The 22,594-nt window shown below is 38.2% G+C and overlaps 1 protein-coding gene across 2 annotated transcripts in view; it reads right to left on the minus strand.

Annotated features, from left to right (window-relative positions):
• Window positions 1–22,594, minus strand: part of Chchd3 (coiled-coil-helix-coiled-coil-helix domain containing 3) — a 260,092-nt gene that overhangs the window by 90,480 nt on the left and 147,018 nt on the right. Inside the window, exons 5-6 of one of the 2 annotated variants that reach the window (XM_055602160.1) lie at window positions 7,337–7,351; window positions 6,226–6,309 (exon numbers count right to left, since the gene is read on the minus strand). In XM_055602160.1, the coding sequence (XP_055458135.1) occupies window positions 6,226–6,309; window positions 7,337–7,351 (99 nt within the window). The remainder of the gene's footprint in view (window positions 1–6,225; window positions 6,310–7,336; window positions 7,352–22,594) is intronic. The other variant, XM_055602161.1, reaches the window with a different exon arrangement.

Genomic DNA, 22,594 nt, shown 5'->3' on the forward strand with positions numbered 1-22,594 from the left:
TACCAGGCTATGGAGGAAGACAATGCAGCCAGTCCTGAAGTGACCTGATAAACTAGGGTCAGATGGAAGGGGAGGAGGAGCTCCCCTCTCAGTGGACTTGGAGAGGAACATGGGAGGAGATGAGGGAGGGAAAGTGGGATTGGGAGAGGACAAGAGAGGGGGCTACAGTTGGGACACAAAGTGAATTAACTGTAATTAATTAAAAAATAAATAAATTTTAAAAATTAAAGAAAAGAAACATGCTTTTATTTAAGAGAGTGTAACCTATGATGTATAAAACATACTACAAGTAGCTTCACTGGGATCTGTCACTTGCAATGACACTGCAGTCATGACAATGGCTTGAAGCACCTTCAGTGTGCAAATGTGTGGGACAGGGAACTTCATCTGATTCTGCAACCTTCTGTGACTACACAAACCACAGGAATCTTCCCTCATTTCCACATGAGTTATGAAGCCAGTACAAAATTCCCAAGTGTCAAAGGAAGAAAGTATCTCTGCAGGGACAAACCAGCTTCACCTGTGCAGGCCTGGCTGGTAGACAGCTTTGCTTTTAACCATTATGCTGAGTTTGCCACCTCACATTGAATGTCCACAGGGAGTGACCCACTGACCTAAAAGCACTGACAACTGTTTCTAAAGTGCTTTGGTGGGGAAAATAGCAAAGGCAGGGTTTTTGCCTGTTTGTTTTAAAAACCAATAAGCCAATTTAATTACTTCCCCTTACAAAAAGATTATTTTCATTTTTGTATCCCAGATTTTAGTAATTCTATCCCACGATACCCTGGTTTCACTTGGTGAGCTAGTTTACAATGGCAAACTTCATCCAGCAGCTTCAGGCGTGGCAGCGCAAGCCTGCAATTGGGGGTGCAGAGGCAGCCATTTTCTCTGTGAGTTCAAGGCCATCCTGGTCTACAATGTGAGTCCAGAACAGCCAAAGCTACACAGAGAAGCCCTGTAACAATAAACAAACAAATAAATGAATAGATAGATGAGTAAATAAATAGATGAGTAAATGTTTCTTCCCACATCAGAATATCAGACTCATAATAACAACTCACTCTGTTGTCATTTCTCAGACTGTTAGCATTGTATCCCCCTTCTTCCAAGCTTTCCACAAAGCAACAGAGGTAAAAATATCAACCAACAAAAACCGAAGCAATCCTATCACCAATTAGTCACACAAATGGGCCCAACACTTTCTCATGATGCAGAAGATATGCCATCCACTGGAAGTGAGGGGCCTCAAAAACCATTGCTCATTTGATGGAAGCATGAGTCTCAGAACTTAATCAGTTACTCTCTCCCCTGGCGACAAGCAAGTATATACTTTACTTTTTCATGGCAATGTATTTTTTCAATATTCCCTTTTTGCTGCTCTCTTCTGCAGAGTTGGTGCAATCTCCTCTGTATGTTAATCCTAGATGGTTTATTGCAAGGTGTATGCTGAAACCCAGGAGTCTATGAAATACAAGGAACATGTACAAATATAACCAGGTTAATCTCAGTACTAAGCTCATTAAGTTCTCTGACCACCCTCAGCTCCTAAGGCCACCAGGGCTTTTACAGATCCCCTGCATGCTATGCCAAATCCCATCATCCCTAAGACAGCCAAGAACAAAGAGGTTGGTTCAGCACAAAAATTTAATTATATGACACTGAAACCCTCAAAGGGATCAAGTTTTCAAGATGTCCTGGGGACACAAGGGTCTTCATCCTAGAAGAACTATGGATAGTGTGACTTTGAGCTTCATGTTCTCCAACTGATGACAACCTAACTTTTCTTTGTTAGAAACAACTAACTGCTGGCAAAATACATTTTCTTTAAGAAGATTCCAACAATCCACTTCAAACAAACTATCCGCCAAAACTATTTAGTAAAGTATGTTTTCTTTCCAGAAGGAAGAATGGGCTGACTATGATACAAAATTAAAGGTGAAAGCATGGGCACCTCAGGATGCCAAACTGCTCAAATGGCTACAGATTCGTTACTGACGGGGAAAGCACTAAACACAGACAGTAAATAACTTTGGGGATTATATCATACTTCAGTTTCTAGGCACAGAAAACATTGTTTTTTGGTAAAAGTTTCTCTGAAAATGCCAAATCCTGAGAAGGCAAGTGCATATTTTTGAGTGTTTAATACTTTTAGGTTATGAGCAGGCAATCATCAATTGGTCCTGAAGAATTCAACTAGAAGTGAGAGTTGCTAACTTAGCACTCAAAGAATTAATACTGTACCCAGCCAGACTTAACAACTTAAGCATAAGCTCACACATTTTAAAGACAGCAGTGCCCTGGCCCTAAGCACTGTTGAGAAGGCTGACTCAAAACCAAACGTATTGATAATTTTCTGCTTTTGTATTCTTGGGGCAAGTTGCTTTCAGTTTCAGGGAATTCATACAGTGGGCAGCCTCATGCAGTCACTTGTGAGGATAAAAAGAGACAAACTATAAAATATGTCTAACACAACATACATACTCAATCACAATTATTATACAATGTACAGTTATCATGATACTGTACAATGTATAGAGAGCTGTGAAGCATTATAGATCTGTCAAATTATGACTCAATAAACTTGTGAAATAGAAGAGAACTGCCTGAGGGACTTGAGCCAGTCCCTTGAGAACACTGTGCAGTCTTTTCTAGAGACTGCTTGAGGCTTCCTCTAGGCAAACTCTTAGCCTGGAGGTAATATTGTTCTGGTTTCTTCAGCAAAGAGTCGTACTCATCAAGCTCCCTTCAGGCCACAAAGTTACAGATGAGGTTTCTGACACTTAAGAGTTTATGGTCTCATCTAACTTGGCACTATCTGGAAAGTCTACGACCTCTGACTGCTGGGAAATGAGGACCTGTGAATAACTATGATTTTGGAATCTGCTTCCAGGAAGAATAAAACTGTGGTCTGAGAAAATTAAATTTATAAGCCTCACACTTTAGTGAAAAGAGACAAGTGTTCTCAGATCCCTGGTACACACACTAAACACCTGGGAGAAGAGGACTTGATGCACAGCAGTTACCTAGCTGATGAACAGTTAATTGAAATAAAATCAAGGAGTAAACTGGACTGTATTACAGAATGGAACAAGTTACAGATGCTCCAATTGACTAGTTCACAACTGCAAAAGAAATGTGCATCAACATGGTAAGTGAAGGAGTAAGATAAGCAATCAAGCAACGGTGGGCCACACACACTAACTGTGCCTTGTCTACCATAAGGATAGCCTCAGGATCACATCTGAAAACTTGTTTCAGTTTTAGTGGTCCTCAAGAATGCAGGGCATTACAGATGCAAGGCATACACTCTAACACTGCGTTGCATTCCCAGATCCTTAAAGGACCTGCTGATTTCACACTCTGCACTAGTAATAAGACTGACTTGAAGGTTTATTATTTCATGTGGTTACATAAAAGATGTGTCCAAATCCACTTCGAATAAATAGCAACCTGGAATGACTGTGAACATATGATTCCCCACAGGCATATTATCATTATATTTTCTTATACTAAGTACCATTCAGTTCAGCACTTTTATACTTCTCAAGACCATGTACATTCAGAAGTCCTAATAGAAGGGCTTACACAGTGTACCCTTACAGCCATAAACAACATGAAAAAAAAATGGCTTCTCAGGTTTTACAAAATGCCTCACTACAGACTGAATAGTCTTTATGTAATCACAGATGAAACCCACCAGAACAAATAAAATACGTCCTCTGGGAATATCAGCAATAAAGAAAAACAAGGCTTTAAAGTACTAGGTGGAAGACATAAGGAGGTTGACTGACATTAAAGCTATTTCATGACTATTAGAATCTTGTGCATATCCTATGATGAAAACACCTCAATTTGATAAATTCTTGCCAATTTTCAAAGAGCTGTTATGTCATCTTTTATTTTGGCAGCAGTATTACTTGGGGTTGAACCCAGAGGGTTACACATGCTACCCAAGCACTATTTAGATCCTGGACTTAGGTCATCTTAACAAGCCAGTGACTGAAATCTTACTTACCCCTAACACCTGAAGAAACCAAGAGATGAATGATGTAAGAACTGGTTACCTAAGTGGCACTTCTACAGACTGTGACCTGCATATCAAGTCAGGATCACCTGCAGGTCCACACAGTCCTAAGAATGCCCTTCCTAAATGAAACAGTTACTTTTTTTTAATTTTATGAATTAAACAAAATTTGAACTTCAGTTTGTACACAGTCCCTTTCATTTACACATTATAGTAGGAAAGATAAGAAAATGCAACAGGCACACATGAGCTAAAATATTACTGTGGGGATTTTATCACTGGTTTCTCCTCTAAACTATGCCATATTATATCTTTTCAATACCGTTATGTGAATGTTTGAAGAATCACCACAAATAATCCCCAAACCAAACCCCTTATATAGTCTACCACCCATATCTTCATTGACACCTGGATAATCTTTTCCTATACACAACTCTTATCAACTAGTTATGAGAAAAGACCTAGATTATGCCAGGGCCTTTCTTCTATTCACTTTCAAAAGCATCATCAAATCTGGTCTGTATTTTTTACATGCATAACCAGAAACTTTTCAGTTTATTATTAGCACCTTACTTAAAGTTATGACCATCCAATTTTCTTCCTTTCTCACCTCCCACCCCCTGTTTGGTAGGGTTCTCATGTAGCCTCAGACTTGCTGTGTAGCTGCGGATGACACTGAACTCCTGATCCTCCTGGATCCATCTCACAAGGCAGGGCTAACTGGTGTGTGTCACTATGCCTGGCTAGCTACCCCACTTCTAACTTGATATTTTGCCAACTCTCCTTTGCTTCTACTCTCACTTGTTTGCTGATGATGCCAACAGGCTTTTGTCCTTCCCATATGTGGTGACTACACCTCCATCCCAGGAACAACACTAACCTGCTTTTCTGTGACTAAAGGCCTACTCCTTGCTATCTCATCATATAGATCTTCTGTCTCCACCCAACCCCAGACTTATACCTTGGTCAGGGGAATCCCTATTTCTTGGTAACTTACTGCTTTCCATCTTATCTATGCCACCTTACACTATCTATAACTGACATTATGTTCTACGAAAGTAGATGTTTAAGCTTATAAATGTCTACTATATATCTAGGGTATAAGGACCAGCACCTGCACACATTAAGTTTATAAACAGTTATCTGCAGAACAAATGCTCAAATGATCCTTATACTAAAGATCTTCTGGGTCCCATGACACAGGAGACAAGGAAATATATTTGAAATACAAATAGCTACACTGAGCTGAATTTAATGGTGCATTTTTCTTTTTTTCCTACTTCTGATCAAATGATATAATCCAAAAAAAAAAAAAATTCAAACCTTGGATCTTAAATAGAGGAGAAAGGTTACTACTTTGGAACTCCATAGATTTCATATCAAGTTATCTAAACAACAAATCAAATCCACAGAGCAGGGGTTGTGACGAGATGCTCAAACATCATTTGTAAGCCCACTGTCTTCTATTCTTCCAGTCTTGATCCCTCTGTTGCATGTTGGTCCACCTTGGAATCCAGCCTGACCAGGCATATGCCTTCTCTCATCCTAAAACTCTCCCCTAAGTCCTACATACATTAAGTTCCTATTACCTCTCTTGGAGGAGACATTGAATTCTAAGCTGTAACTGCAGCAAAGTGAAGTTTTTGATTGACAGCACATCCTTCAAAACAGTACCACCTCAAGCCAGGTATGTTGACATGCAAATGAGCAGGCAGGAGGATCAGAAGTTCAAAGTCATCCTCAGAGGTATATTGTTTCAAAACAGAAACACTTGTCTCAAACACACACACACACACACACACACACACACACACACACACACACAAAATAGATGAAGAAGCAATACCTAAACCCCAAATAAGACAAATACCAGTACCATATCCAGGAATGCACTCAGAATATAATATAAACAATGTATGGAGGAGTAAAAATAATGGCCTGCTGTTTGGCCTGGAGCAATGCAGATTACAACACATTACATAAGGTAAATTATGTGAGGGTGCTCTCAGGTACAGAAAACCCAACAAACCAATAACACAATCACACAAAATGATGTTCTCATAGACAATATCCAGCTGCTTGGACTCTTCACTTCTTAACAAAGAAACGCAATTTTAAGTCCTAATTTGTTGGTTTTTAAACAAATATATGGTAAGCTACAGATGGGGCAAAAGAGAAGCAAAAACAAGAAATAGCCATACCCTCTCCTCCAGTCTGGCCAGCTGTTCTTTGTAGAAGGCATCCTGCTTCCGTATCACTCGGTCTTTCTCTTCCAGCAGCCGAGCCTAAAAAAGACACGAGGAATATGCTATATTGAGAAAAAAGCAAAAGCAGCAACCACAAAGCAAATCTCAGGCAAAAACTTCGCTAGAAACGTATGCAAAGCTGACAGTGGTTGCAGTGTATTAGGTCCCTGCCATAGAAAAAATAGCAATATGATGGTGATTGCTACATTGGAATGTAAAGACTGAAACTGCATTGTGTTTTTTCTTATGGTAACAGCTGTGTCCTACTTTGTCCAAATGTATTTAGAAATGTCAGAATACTGTGTACAGCAGACTGTCTTATTTAATTTCCTTTTCAAAACATAATTTTAAGGATTAGTAGTATGCATGAAGAAACTTTGATCTGATATTTGTTTGCTAACGCTGAACAAATAACCAAAAATTCCTAAAGACATATGCACAAAAACTTTACACTTGGGAGGACTTGAATGATCAGTGCAGCATGTAAGTAGTTACATGTATTTATCTCATTCCCCTATACATGAAGGGATAGCCTAAAGGATGGAGAAGCCATAATTATTGCTTAGTCTTTATTTGAAGGTTTTGAGTAGAAACTAATTTAAGACATTTAGTCATAATATCAATTTTACAAGATCTTCTTTTATAAACTTTTTAAAAAGTAGTAATATTCAATTCTTCATAAAATCAATGAAGGACACTTGTGGATGTTAAGGTTAGTTACAACGCATACAAACATTTTTAAAAACTGTTGTTGCTATATGGAATCATGCTAAACTAATCTTTGTTCCTGAAACAGAAATGACCTCTCTTTATATATTACCTCATATTAACAAAGTTATTATACTGACTTTTTCAGCGAAAGTTCACTGAAGGTTAAATAGATGTTTGACTACTACTTAGAAGAAATCAATGTATCTCGACATTTCCATCTTTGTTCATGTTTCATATTTCTTTGCAAAGTAATCACATGCTGCCTGGCTCACTCTATACCAGAGTAACTGCTCAGTCAAGTTTCTGTTTATTTACATTAATCCACTTGCTCATTTACAAGTTTGTTGTTACTTACTTTGTCTTCAATATCCTGCAGCATGTTAAAAATAAACAGACATTTAGCAATATGTATAGATACTATTTCCCCCTTAAGTCTGGTGGAAGATATTGAAAATACAAGCCAATATAATCATCATCACCACCATCATAATAATGTATTAATTCAGAAGACATTAAGTGTCACTATGCAAGGTTTTATTGACGTGTTCATGCTACTTGAAACCATACGAATAATAAAAAACATACAATAGTAAGAGTAAATAAAAAGACATTCATATGCAAGAAATAGTATAGATTTTCTTCGTAGAACAGAGTAAAAAGTTAACTAGTCTTTTAGGATTACAAAAAAATGTGAAAAGAATTTTTGATAGATAATACTAAGTGAGGATATATATAAACTTGTCATTTAAAAAGAAAAAAAACCTGAATTCAACATGCATGCTCAAAATATAAATAAGTAAAAACTGAAAATGACTAGTTTCACAAGAACATTCACATAACAAAAAAACATAATAAAATCAAAATAGGACAGGACAAAATCCCAAGATATAACTGAAGATAAACATTAGCAAGGGCATCATTTAAATACTAAACCTTATTCTTCTGGACAAAAGCCAAAAGTGATGCACTAAGACTAGTGATTCACATCTATTGACAGCTAACAAGCATATAAAACAATATAGGTGCATGATCAAAGAATGCAGATGAAAACTATTATATTACTCATCTGCCAAACTGACAAAAGATAACATTATGATCATCAATATGTGCAAGAACACAGGAAAGGGGGTTTTCAACTCTCTCCTTTGTCAGAATACATAAATAGCCTAAACATTTCAAACATTGATTTGATAACACAGTAATTCTTAAAACTGTGCAGAGCCATAAGAAAAAGAAAAAAGGAAGAAAAAAAAAGTGAAATTCCTCTATTTCAAGGAGCAATTCTGGCAGCATAAGAACACACTCGTCACAGCACTGCTAAGGGCCACAAGGAAACAAACACTAAATCAATCAAGACCTAAGTAATATATACACTAAAAGAATAATATATACACTAAAAAGCGTGGGGAAAAAGACTATTAATAACAGGTACACTTTTTAACCACTTTTTAAACAGAAAGAAAAATGGATCTTCTAAAAAATGTCCAGACAGACTGCAACATGTTGGTAGTTTTAGGGATGATTTGTATTTTTTACTTTTCAAGATTGAAAATAAACACATTTTGTAGCCAAGAACCAAAATAAAGAAAATTGAGGCGAGTTATCAATGTCTTCTTATATATATGTTATATATATTTATCAAAACTCGGATCTATGTATCAAAAAATACAACACACTATAAGAATTTTAAAAGTAAATATAAACTAAGCACACTTAAATGTATAAAATAATTATTTAGATGTCAACCAGACACAGCCAAGAGAGGAAAGCCTCAATGGAGAAACCAGCTATCATATATTGGCCTGTGAACATGTCTTGACTCTTAATTGATAGACGAGTACCCAGCCCACTGTGGGCAGCCATCTTGTAACACCTTATACAGGTAGTCCTGTGGCTACATAAGAAAGTTAGGTTAGCATGAGCCTGTGACTGAGCCAACAACCAGCGTCAGTCCATGGTTTCCGCTGTGCCTCCTTCACTGTGAGTGAGTTCTCAAGTCAGAGGTAATGGACATGGACCAGCAAGCAGTCTGCATTCAGGTTCTTATACTAGCTCCCCTCAATAATGGACTAGGACCTGGAAGTGTAAGTGAAATCAACCCTATCTTCCCCCAAGTGGCTTGTAGTCAGAGTGTTTTATCATAGCAGCAGAAAAGTAACCAGAACAGGTATGTACAAGAATATTGCCATTACTCTTACTGATAGACAATTTTACTTTAAGCATTCAACTGTGGCAGCTCTTAAAATTTTTTAAAGTATATATATATATATAAATAAGAATTACGTAAATCAACAACAAAGGAAGAACAACAGAATTCAAGCAAATAAGATAAGACCCAACAATAAAAAAGTAATTACAATAATTTTAGCAAAAAATACAATCAATAATTTTGGTCCAGTCACATGATCAGGAATTAGGAATCATTAAAAACTGGCATTTTAACTCAAATAATCAAAATATCAACTGTGTGTACAGTGTGTGTGAGGGGAGAGGAAAAACACAAATCAAAACAGTAAGTGGAGATAGTTCATTTTTATTTTTAATTTTATTTATTTATTACAATTTATTCACTTTGTATTCCAGATATAGAACCCTTCCTCCCTTCCTCCCTCTTCTCCTCCCATGCCCTTCCCCCAGTCCACTGATAGGGAAGTCCTCTTCCCTTCCATCTGACCCTAGCCTATCAGGTCTCATAAGGACTGGCTGCAATGTTTTCCTCTGTGGCCTGTAAGGCTGCCCCCTCCCCTCAGGAGACGGTGACCAAAGAGCCTGCCAGTGAGTTCCATGACAGACAGCCAATTCCCCTTACTAGGGTACCTACTTGGAGATTGAGCTGCCATGGGATACCTATGCGCAGGGGTTCTACATCATCTCCACGCATGGTCCTTGGTTGGAATATCAATCTCAGAAAAGACCCCTGGGCCCACTTTGTTTGGTTCTGTTGCTCTCCTTGTGGAACTCCAGTCCCCTCCAGGACTTTCATCTCCCCCTTCTTTCACAAGATTTCCTGCACTCTACCCAAAGTTTTGGCTATGACTCTAAATCTGCTTTGATACCTGCTGGGGAGAATCTTTCAGAGGCCCTCACTTTAAATAAGAAAGAATAAAGAGCAAAGCAGAAAAGGACAGAAAATTGAGAGAGTACATGCCATAAAGATGTTCAAAGAAGCATAAACAATGTAGAAATGTTAGCAGCAGCTATGATGTACAATGAGAGCTATATTTGTTATTTGGACTATTCCTTATTGTAAACAATCAACAATTCTTACTTCAATAATCTCCCCAAAACTTAAATATCAACATGAATACATTTATGAAACTATGAGATGAAAACATTAACTGATAATTTGTTTGTTTTTGCAGACATGGTTTCTGTATGGTCCTGGATGTCCTTCAACACACTTTATAAACCAGGCTGACCTTGAACCCATAGATCTGCTTGCCTCTGCCTCCTAACTACTGAGATTAAATGTGTACATCACCACAGCCTAGCTCAAACTCTTCAAAATTTTTTTTATTAGAGTATCAGCCTCTAAAAGCTTCCAATATATTTTGAAACAATGCTAATAGAACATGCCAGTCCTTTAAGCAGCAGGTGTGTGCTAGGATTAAAGGCATGCCCAACTACAACCAGCCTGAGAAAAGATTTTAAAAAGCAAAGAATTAAGTTATTATAGTTCACAACTTAAAAATTTGTTCAAACAACTTCAACACTTAGAGATAGCAGAAAAATTACTTCCTAAACCCTTACTGTTCTAACACCTGCTTTTTCTTCCAAACAAAGCGTATTTCCCAACATGGTTGTTAAAATAAGAGTACCACAAAATTTTTGTTTAGATGGTAAGATTGATCAAATAAAATGCAATGAGTATGTGCCATAAGAATATTTTAAACACTAAGAAAATTCAATATTTGTAAGTGTACTATTGGGTCTAATGTGATCACAGGAACAATGAACTATTTAATTTTGAAGAGCTGCTCTCAACCTAAATAAAGGATGTGCAAAAATGTAAATGTTGAAAACTGTTACAGCAACAACCAAATGTAGGAAACACACATTAAAGACCTAGGAGGGAGCAATCTCCAAGACTCAACAGCATCAAACTATAGGTAAACATGACAAATCCTCCCTCAACTGACAAACAAAATCAATAGCTTGAGATTCACTGGAGAGAATAACTAAGCAAGAAACATAGCCACAACACTTCAATGGCACATTGCTTTGAAACAGTTAATGGGATGCTGGGAGGAAAAGTCACAATATGAATCCTGAAATTTAAGTAAGCTGAGAATACACTGGCTAAGCTAATGGCTGTTGAAGATTGAGAGTCACACTCAGCTTAAAAAGAAAGCAGCAAGCTGACTGCAAATAAGTAAAACTTTAGACACAGAATCACTGTAAATGAGCAAATAAAAACAGAGGATTAGAACATTATTTGCTGTTAAGGTAGGATCATTTCTTGAGAGAAAGATGAATATAAAGTGTTTCCCCACCTCCTATTTTCTTTTGTTGTTGTTGTTTATGTATATTTTTATTTTATTTTATTTTATTTTATTATTAATTACACTTTATTCACTTTGTATCCCCCATAAATCCTCCCTCCTTACCTCCCAGTAACACCCTCCCTCCCCCTTCTTCACAAATGCTCCTCCCTAAGTCCACTGATAGGGGAGGTCCTCCTCTCCTTCCTTCTGATCTTAGTCTATCAGATCACATCAGGAGTGGCTACATTCTCATCTTCTGTGGCCTGGTAAGGCTGTTCCCCACTCACGGGGGAGGTGACCAAAGAGCAGGCCAATCAGATTATGTCAGAGGCAGTCCCTCTTCCCATTACTCTGGAACCAACTTGGACACTGAACTCTGCTACATCTGTGCAGGAGTTCTAGGTTATCTCCATGCCTGGTACTTGGTTGGAGTAATTAGTCTCTGGGAAGACCCCTGTGTTCAAATTTTCTGATTCTGTTGCTCTCCTTGTGGAGTCCCTGTCCTCTCCAGATCTTACTATTTCCCACTTCTTATATAAGATTCCATGCACTCTGCCCAACAGTTGGCCATAAGTCTCAGCATCTGCTTTGATAGTCTGCAGGGCAGAGCCTTTCAGAAGCCCCTCTGAGGCAGGTTCCTAGGTTGTTTCCTGTTTTCTTCTTCTTTTGATGTCCATCCTCTTTGCCTTTCAGGATGGGGATTGAGTGTTTTAGTCAGGGTCCTTTCTCTTGATTAGTTTCTTTAGATGTACAGATTTTACTAGGTTTATCCTATGTTATATGTCTGTATGAGTGAGTATATACCGTGTGTGTCTTTCTGCTTCTGGGACAGCTCTCTCAGGATGATCCTTTCCAGTTCCCACCATTTACATGCAAATTTCATGATTTCCTTATTTTTCATTGCAGAGTAATACTCCATTGTATAGATGTACGACAATTTCTGCATCCATTCTTCAATTGAGGGGCATCTGGGTTGTTTCCAGCTTCTGGCTATTATAAATAAAGCTGCTACAAACATGGTTGAGCAAATGTCCTTATTGTGTACTTGAGCCTCTTTTGGATATATGCCTAGGAGTGGTATGGCTGGATTTTGAGGAAGCGCTATTCCTAGTTGTCTGAGAAAGCGCCAGATTGATTTCCAGAGTGGTTGTACAAGTTTACACTCCCAACAGCAGTGGACCCACCTCCTATTTTCTATTTCTAAAAGAAATTTATTAGTTTTCAGATCATGCTGGGCTTGGGACAACATCATTGGGCTTGAAAACGTGACAGAATATGCTAAAGTGCAGAATTAAGGAAATCTGGTGTCCCATAATCAAGAGTATCAAAGAAAATAAGAAAATCAAGTTTTATGAACTCCAAATAAATATTCTGATGTTGTAACTCAGTGTTGATCACCAGATTAGATAATAGCATACACACTTACCTCTTCATAGACTTGTCTCTTTTCAGGAAAAGTTGGAAGATACAAAAGATACGCTAAAGTCAATATAAGAGAACACAGGGACAGAGGACAAACATATTGTCCTGATAAGAACTTTACCTTCCCACGTATATTCTTTGGAAAATCTTCATAGCTCAAACCTTTTGGCATTGCTATGCCCTCTTGGCTCGGGGACTGTATAAAAGGTTGGCACTAGGAACTCAGTGATGTCACAATGACTTAGTCACAGTTCAGTCATGTGAAAGCCTTTGAAATGGCAGGGCTGATGGCAAAAGCTCAAAGCAGAAAGCAAAAGGAGGTACTTGCTCAGAGTTCTTAAGTAGTAGAGGAAAGAAAAGGCAATATTTTTTAAAAGTTCTCAACAGGTAGACTTTATCACCACAATCTCTTTTATTCTAAATCTTCAACCCTTCTGAAATACAGACATAATGAGCTGGGAGTCATTCAGTGTTCACAATGACAGGGATAATAATCTGTGGCAGGCAGATCTGTCCTCACAATGTATGTAAGAAGACAGGCAAGTAAGAGCAGAAATGAAACTTTATTGCTTGTCAAAATTATGTATGAAGCATCGTATGTATAATTTCAATCAAATTATATGCTCACATAAAATAAAAAAAACAAGTATCAAGTGGTATAGCTTAGCACACATTTCAAAAATTCATTGTAAGTAATACATAATCACTGAATAACAGTCATGTGCCAAAAAAACCATGTATTCGATTAGGTGAACACCACTGCTATGAATGGAAAATTATACAAGATTTGCAGAGCATTTAAGAGGTTTGATAGCTAACGCCCAATGCTAACCTAATGAGAGAGGAGCACACAAGAGACCACCAAAACAAACAAACAAAAACACCTCTCTGTTTCCAGAGAAGGGTAAGTGGGGAATGACCTGGCTTGATGTAGACAGTACTAGCCATCAGCAGAGAACCCAGGTGGAATAAGAGTTGAAAATGAAGAGAGTCAACATAGGCACACACCTAACTGATGAACTGAAACCTCTAAAGTGTGATCCAAAATATATCTATTTCTTCCCTAAGTCCTTTATGTCAAGTATATGACAGAGTGACAGACAGGCAGGCCAGTGACATGCAGTAACAAGGAATTATATTTAAAGCACCATTTTTTAAACCACACCCAAAGGTGACTTCAAGATTAGCTTATCTTAATGAACTTACATGGGGCCTCCCTATTGTCCACATTGCCACATGCCTCAGTGACTACTAAGAGGCATAATCATAAGCTAGTATTAGTCCTAGCCTGCAATGTTCACTAGACTGCTGTCTACTAGAGAATACATGAATTGGTTGAAAACAGAGAGAAGCCTACACTTCTAACAGAATTCTTTTTAAAATTTTCGCTGTAACTCATGTTACGAAGTAGCAAAAAAATTTCAACATGGAGCTCAAACAAAAGCCTCTAGAGTCCAGGCTGTATAGTCAGAGATTTGCTTTCAACACCTGTTTAAAACAAGAACAGTGACTGCAGTCCCCAGTGTCTAAGAAACACCAGATAAACGCTGAGTCAAAAGTGAAATTGGCTCTTACGGCTTCAGGGCTCTGGAGTCTTCTCTAGCTCTTCCTACTGAATGCTTAAAGATAAGAGTGGAAAATGAGCACAAACCATGTCTAAAAGACTGTGCTGAATCAAGTTCAGAAGCTAAAGGCAGAACAAATTTCTAGAAGATTAATTTTCTCCAAAAAAAAATAAAATAAAATAAAAAAACAAAACAAACAAAGAAAAAAAACAAAAGGAAGCTATTGGGGAAACAATGATCACAACACTTTAAAGGTAAAAATTAGTTGAAAGAGGATAACACAGTAAAGAACACAGAAGCTAATGCACAAATGTACAGGCCTAGAACAGCAAGGGACACCCATTACCATGGGCAACCACAGCAAAGATCAGTGCTATCAACTGTCACCATTACATGGAAAAGTAGGTGGTTCTTAACTGAACCACATCTGAGGTGGCAGAGTGTGAAGAACATGAAGCATTTCGAGCTGTGTAAATTAGGCACAATTATATTAAATGTATCTATTTTCTTATTTCATGGTGAAGAATAAATGTCTATTTGCCGGCAGTTGTATATAATCTTGTTTTACCCTGAACAAAGCTCAGATACTCTGAAAGGGAGGCAAGCTAAACTGCACTATCTGGGCCAAGGCATTCAGTGTGACTGATCTGACAAATAAATTGGACAACACAGAGACAATTACTATGAGACAACTGAATTCCTTTTCTCTGGATGAACTTGCATTTGTTCCATTTAAATTTAGATTTAATGTTCACACTATTGAGAAAAATTGGCTATTCAACTTCTCTTGTAATCTCTCTCAGAGATGGAACTGAGAATCTCACACACATACACACAGCCGCACCAGGGTCATCCTACAAGGGCAGTGAGGCTCCTTGTAGGCTAAGAAATGCTGAAAGGACAGGAACTAAGTTGGTTCTGGGACCATGTCAGCAGTTTATTTCCCATCATTCTGGAGTCACTTCTTTCTGCACTGGTTTAAAGTTAAAGAGAGAACATGTAAAACTGACTCGCCGATTGTATCATGTTATTCTGGCACTTCTCAGCACAAACAGTAAGGTTAGAAAGATTTACTGCAGTCGTTGATACAGACTATTACAGAACTATTTTCACAACAGTTCAAGTCTCAGGGAAACAATCCCTGAGAGAATACAGGAAATAGATGATAGGGAAACATCTGGAAGGAAGACTGAGCAGGAGCAGGCTGAGCACCTCAGACCATCAGGGAGGTCTGATAGCACAACAGGAGAGAGCAGGAAGGAGATTACACAGGCTCCAGGAGGCCTTGGACAGGCTGCTGCCTTTAACAGGAGAGCTGAAGGGCATATGCCCATGGCTGCCACATACTCTGAACTGCTAAGTAGCCAAATGAGATGATAGGAAGAGTCAGCTGCTTTCAACAGATGTGATACCAGCAAACGATGGGAGAGTTCCATGTCTGTACCTAACTATTCCTTCACAATGACTTTACAGTGTGTAGGACAAACAGAGCTAATCCTTAAGGACAGACCAGTGAATTACAATTTGAAACACAGATTTTTTTTCCTATTTGTGAACTTTGTGGAATAGGCTGAATACATCTTAAGTCTCCCTCTCTAACATCCACATTTACCACACCATGTCTGTCTGCTATTACACATTTTAAATCCATAATAAACTAGACCACAGGAAAAAAACAAGCCTGTTCTGACGCCAAACTGTTAGGACTTGACAAGCACATTCTGAACATTTGAAAACAGCCCTGTAGCTGTGACACCTGGTTGCCAGGGGCAGATATTGTATGGATGCAGGACATTCTCTCTCTGCCTGACTTGGTACAGGGAATGTGTTTGCAGATGCTAGAACAGGAAACTGGGGGGGGAAAAAAAAATCACTGGGCTGCTTCCCCAGCTTGCCACAATTTGGAAAAGTAAAATAGTTAAGATTGAAAAGAAAGGAAGTACTTTTCTAAAGTGAGTTCAACTCAGATGATGTACTCACTTACTCATTTTCTATATACAAATGAGTAAGGCCAGAAAATAACTGGAAATCTTCAGCTCTCTTCTGGCTCTTTATGGAGGTGGGTACAGAAGAATTACATTGTAAACTCAACCACCCAGGTTGAAGAAGATATTGATTTGACTCTTAGGAAAGCTCCCCGAGGAAGCCTGGGTGGGAGTCACTTTTCAGCTCTACTCGGGGTCTAACTCACTCCCAATACACCATCACAGAGGGAACACCGTTTCTCAGTGAATGGAACTGTATTGGCTGAGTGACATGATAGCAACATTTTCAACTAATGCCAATTAACAAATAACAACCTGATAAAGTAGGAAAACTAGCAATGAAGGACTCTGAAGAATAGCCATGAACCAAACCAAACCAAAATAATAACAAAAACCCCTTACATCGTGTTTTAAAATGAAGATACAACTCTGCTACAGGGAACAGAATTTAGAAGGAGCTAGACCTCCTGTCCTCTCCAGATCTTACTATTTCTTTTATAAGATTCCCTGCATTCTGCCCAAAGTTTGGCCATAGGTCTCAACATCTGCTTTGATAGTCTGCAGGGCAGAGTTTTTCAGAGGCCCTCTGTGGGAGGCTCCTAGCTTGTTTCCTGTTTTCTTCTTCTTCTGATGTCCACAGGAGAGCAACAGAACCAAAAAACAAAAAACAAAACAAACAAACAAAAAAAAAATGAGCATAGGGGTCTTTCCTGAGACTCATACTCCAACGAAGTACCATGCTTGGAGACAACCTAGAACCCCTGCCCATGGCAGTTCAGTCTCCAAGTGGGTTCCATAGTAATGGGAACAGGGACTGCTTCTGTCATGAAATGATTGGCCTGCTCTTTGATCACCTCCCCCTAAGGGGGGAGCAGCCTCATCAGGCCACAGAGGAAGACAATGCAAACACTCCTGATGAGACCTAACAGACTAGGATCAGAAGGAAGAAAAAGAAACCGTCCCCTACCAGTGGACTTGGGGAGGGGCATGCGTGGAGAAGGGGGAGGAAGGGAAGGATTGGGAGGGGAGGTGGGAGGGAACTAGAGGGGGGATACAAAGTAAATAAAGTATAATTAAAAATAAAATTAAATTAAAATAAAAAAATAAAAAATAAATAAATAAAAATAGAAGGAGCTAGAAAGACATCTCCATGGTTTGGAGCACTTGGTGCTCTTGCAGAACAGCCACATGGTAGCTCACATCTATGATTCTCTTCCAGGGAATCTGACATCTTGTGACCTCCATAGGAACAGGATGCACATGCATACATGAAGGCAAACTACTCATATGCATGCAAAAAATAAATATTAAGAAATTTAAGAAGAGAATTTGGAAAGCTCTCTAGCAGATAAAAATTATTTTAAAAATGTGTCTCAATAAAACAACGCTTTTAATTCAAGTATCAAAGTAAGTAGGCCTTCATAGAATTGCAAGTTTTCTCAACCCAAAAACAAGGAAGAAATTCTTTAAAATATTTAGCTTTTACACAAAGCTTTATTTAGTCAAAGAAATAGGGAAGAATTACGAACATGGGGGGAGGGGATCCAATGATAGTTTCAGGTTTAAAACAAAGTGGAAGAAAATAAAGTCCTAAAAAGGAGGGATAGAGAGATGGAGATACATGCTAAGTAGAATCATTCAGAATACAGCAGGTGCACAAAAAGGATAGATAGAGGCCACTTTAGTCCTGAGTCAAGATGGGTGAAAAGGGACAAAAAGGCAGCACCAACCACCCACTGGAAGAGTCAAGCTGCAGTGCAGAGACCACAGAAGGGAAGCACCAGTCCTCTGCTTGGACTCCCCCCTCAGCACGGCTACTTCAGGCTTAGCTTTGTGCCCTCTCCCTCCTCCCACTTCTCTCTCTCTCCAATTCACTCAAACATCATATGGTAGAGTAAAAAAACTGAAATCAAATTATTACAGGAATCATTAATATCAGTGTAGGGAGCATCAGTTAGAGCAGTGGTCAGGCCTTACTAGAGTAAACATATCAAAGAATTTACATAATATTCTGGCTTTTCAATGACTCAAGTGCCTTATACACACAGCAGAGACTGTCACTTTGAAGAGGATGGACCTCTTTTGTATGTGTTGCCTTTAGACCTTTTACATTCCTTGTTACTTCTAGACAGTTCACACTATGGGGTACATAACAAATGAAGCAATTCCACAGTAGTTGTTCTACTTCTGGGAATCTTCATGTAGCCTTTGCTTTGTTCTCATCCCCAGCTGTACTCTAGTGTAAGAGGACTATCTTAAATCTGGACCCCTCTAATACACTGTGTGGACTCTTAAGTACAGGTGTGCTGCCCAGAGACTCAGGAATAGCACCCAGCGTTTTCAACAACTTCTACCACTTGTGAAGACCTACTGGGGCTGGAAAGATGGTTCAGTGCTTACAAGTACATGTTGCTCTTGTAGGACCCAGCTTCAGCTCCCAGCATCCATATCAGACAACTCACAAGTAGCCTTTGCAAGCACCTGCATTCACATGCAAGTACACGACTGATTAAAAATTATTTTAAAAAACAGATTGACAGCAACATAACCACCCAAGAAAGATTCAAAGTGAAAGAAATAGAATAATTTATATATATAATGAATTTATTGACTTGTATTTTTAATATCTTTTACCTGCCATAAAGATCTGAAAACATAACCACACAAGAAACAATGTGAAATAAACAGCACAATTTTTGTGCACATATTTTTATTTTTGACTTATTTTATTTTGAACATGCATTCAATCAGTTAAGGAAACAATTATAGACAAGAACTATGCAGAAATCCACAGCCAAAGGAACCATTTAGTGAACACAAGCTCTATGACTCTTCCTGCTAAAGCTCCCCAGGCAGAGCCTTCTCTAGGTTTGGATCCAACAATAACGAGCAACCTCAGGACTTTGATTAGGTTTTGCCTGCTGGGAAGTGGGAATATTATTAACTGCCTGACAGGAGTATCCTGTCTGCTTTATGGTTCCAGCTATCATCTTAATTATAGATTGCCACTTGTGAGTATGATTTTCATTAACCCATCATTTGATCAGATGCATGAAAGCACCTAACATCTGCACAGCCAGGCACTAAGCAGTCAGACTGCAACACAGAAGAAAGTGAGCCCCACCCTCAGCTTCTACAGCAAGTGCAAGTAAAGCCTTTGTAAAATGATGGTGTTACTAATAAATGGGAGTGACATCCCATGCATATTTCTACTCAACACACTCATATAAGGTTACATACTCAGTGGTGGTGGAGCACTGGTGGGGCATGGGCAAAAATATTCACAACTATAGAGAAAGCATTATAAATGTGTTAGAAACAAGAAATCTAGATCCTGAGGTATAAAAAATCATGTAGCTAATCATATTTGATATAGGATATGCCCTATGCTGGTTTATATTTTAAAGCTGAAATACTAAATACTTCAAGACAGTCTATCCTTCAATAAGAAGACGACGAAAATAAAAACTCTAATACATTACTTCAACTACATCAACCCTAACGAGAGAGAGAGAGAGAGAAATACACTAACCACTACTTGCATAGGTGACCACCTTCAGCACTCTAAGATGCAGTTTCTTTCCAAAGTCAGCATGGACAAAGACGCACACTGACATACCTGCCTAAAAACGAACTCCCTGAAAACAATAGCCTCTTTATGCTCAGCATAAAGAGCCAAGACCATGACTCAATTCAAATGATAACAGAAAGAGTTTGCTAAAAGTTCTAGCTTTGTCCTTTAGAAAACTTAGAATATTAGCCAACTATTCAATTTTTAAAATGGTGATTGTTATGTGATCTCTGCCATTTGTCACCTTGCAAAGAATATTCTGGGCTACAGTAAAGAACTGGTGCTTCTTCCATCTGAACTAAAAAGGCAGCCTGTTTGCTTTGAAAAATAGCTACTACTGGCCATTAATCTAAAACTGAAAACAAGCAGTGTAAATGACGTTTACAAGCTAACACTTCCTCTGCCACTCTACTCTAAGAAAATCTTAAGTGATCTTTTGTAATCTTAGCAAACATTTTTCAGAAAACTCTAAAAAATAGGTTTCTATTTTAGTACTAATGACATGTGAGATTATTAAAACCAGACACTGTGCCCCTGCAGTGTGAAAAGCCTGGTCTAGGCGCTAGAGGATTTCCTTCCCAAGGCCCCCTCTCTGTTTCCTTTTTTTCTTTTCCTCTGGTGCGAGATGAATACTGCAGTAATGATGACATGATCAAGGAAGAGCTGACAACTGTCTGGGAAATTTGCAAAAGACTGCCTAGCTGGTCTTAGCAACAAGCTGTCCTTTGTCATGGTGAGCTTTCTGTCACCTGAGATCACCCCCATGCTCAAGAGATGAAATAAAACATAAAACCATTCACTGATCTATTGTCCATTTCATTCCTGGAATCCTTTGGATGCAGATTTTTCCCAATTCGGTTGGTAGAATGTCCTGGCTACATCTAATCACCTCTAAGCAAGCACACAGACACACTATAAGCAATGACACAGTTTGGGATAATCTATAAAGGTTTCTAGGGCATTCTAAAATGCTTCTTTATCACCAAAGAAATGTCATATACTGTATACATGTTAAATGCCTAAATTCTAAAATACAAACTTAATACACCTATTCATTTATTCAACAAGTATTCAATGAAAACCTCTTTTGTACCAGCCTCAGACACTGAGCTAGACAAGGTGGATCATAATAAATAACTAACGTACCACATCTCATTAAATGACCGTCTTTGTTAAAGATCCCATTTACAAAGCTATAAAACTACAAAAAAAAAAAAATCTATTCCTGTAAATGAATGCTATTTTTTAAGAACTTTCAAAATTGTAGCGGGGGTAGTGTGCAAGCTTTCTACACAAAGATCCACAAAACTTTACATATGACGAGAATAGATGCTAAAGGAAAAACAAAGGATCTCATGAACTGGACTGGACCTTGAGAGCTGAATGAGCAGGATTTAAATGATCAGAGATGTGAGTTAAAGGCCATCTCAAGAAAGGTGACAATAATAAGAAAACTGTGGAGAGAAGAAAGGCAGTCTTACCAGGTATGTAAGTGGAAGGGAGAATTACAGAATGTGTGGGAACCATGCTGCATAAAGATTTCACCACCTGGCTAGAGGCTGACTTATATCTTTGATCTGTAGGCTATAGTCAACTAAAGGGTGAGGAGAGGATAGACTTTTAAAGACATTAGGAAGATAAAAATATTGCTTTTGGAAAGTTAGCCTTCCAATGCAAGGTGATTTAGAAAGATAAGACAATGCACTGTCAGTAAGGAAATCATAAAGAGAGCTATATGGCCAACATAAGACATGAAAGTAAGAGGGGAACTATTTAAAAGAGGGGTGAGAAGAAATCAAGAAAAGATAATGGGAGACAATAAAGACAGTGCATAGTTTATATGAAGAATCATTATTTACACACACACACAAATGTGCACACATGCATGATATAAAAATACAATAAAGACTATTTGGTGAGTAAGTGACCAGCAGATGTTGGGGGAGCATACAACATGCAAAGGTACCTAGAAGAGGAATGAGCCATGTCCAATGACCAACTTGTATGACTATGTCAAAATGAAACCTATTATTTTATAAGCTAACAAACAAGTTATTATTTTAAGAAGGATCTAAGGGCTTTTCTCCATCTATTGAGATGACTGTCCTTGCTTCTAGCTATTTGCTTTATTGTATCTGTTAATTTACATATATTGAACCATCTTTGCATCCCTGCAATAAAGACCAACTGATCATGCAGCATGACCTTTTAAACTGTGTTGTTCAATTTGGTTTGCAAGTATTTTCTAAAGGAAATTTGTAGGGTGTATTCAATAAGGAAATTGGCCCAGGCTTATTGTTGTATCCTTTCACAGTTTTGTCATCAGGGTAATACTAACTACAAAAACTCTATGTCTGAAAACATTTCTGGCCTTTCTATTTTTTAAAATTTTACTTTAAACTTTAATGTATGTGTGTGTAAAACATTGCAATTCACACACACACACACACACACACACACACACACACACATACACACCCCCCCCAAAATTAAGTAGACCCAAAGACTACAGAACTCAATGAACTTGTATAGTTAGAGCAATAGTCTGAAAAGCATTGGAATTAGTTGTTCTTAGAAGGTTTGATA

The sequence above is a fragment of the Psammomys obesus genome, unplaced genomic scaffold, assembly GCF_907164565.1.
Source record: "Psammomys obesus unplaced genomic scaffold, mPsaObe1.curated_primary_1811, whole genome shotgun sequence".
NCBI classification, from domain to species: Eukaryota; Metazoa; Chordata; class Mammalia; order Rodentia; family Muridae; genus Psammomys; species Psammomys obesus.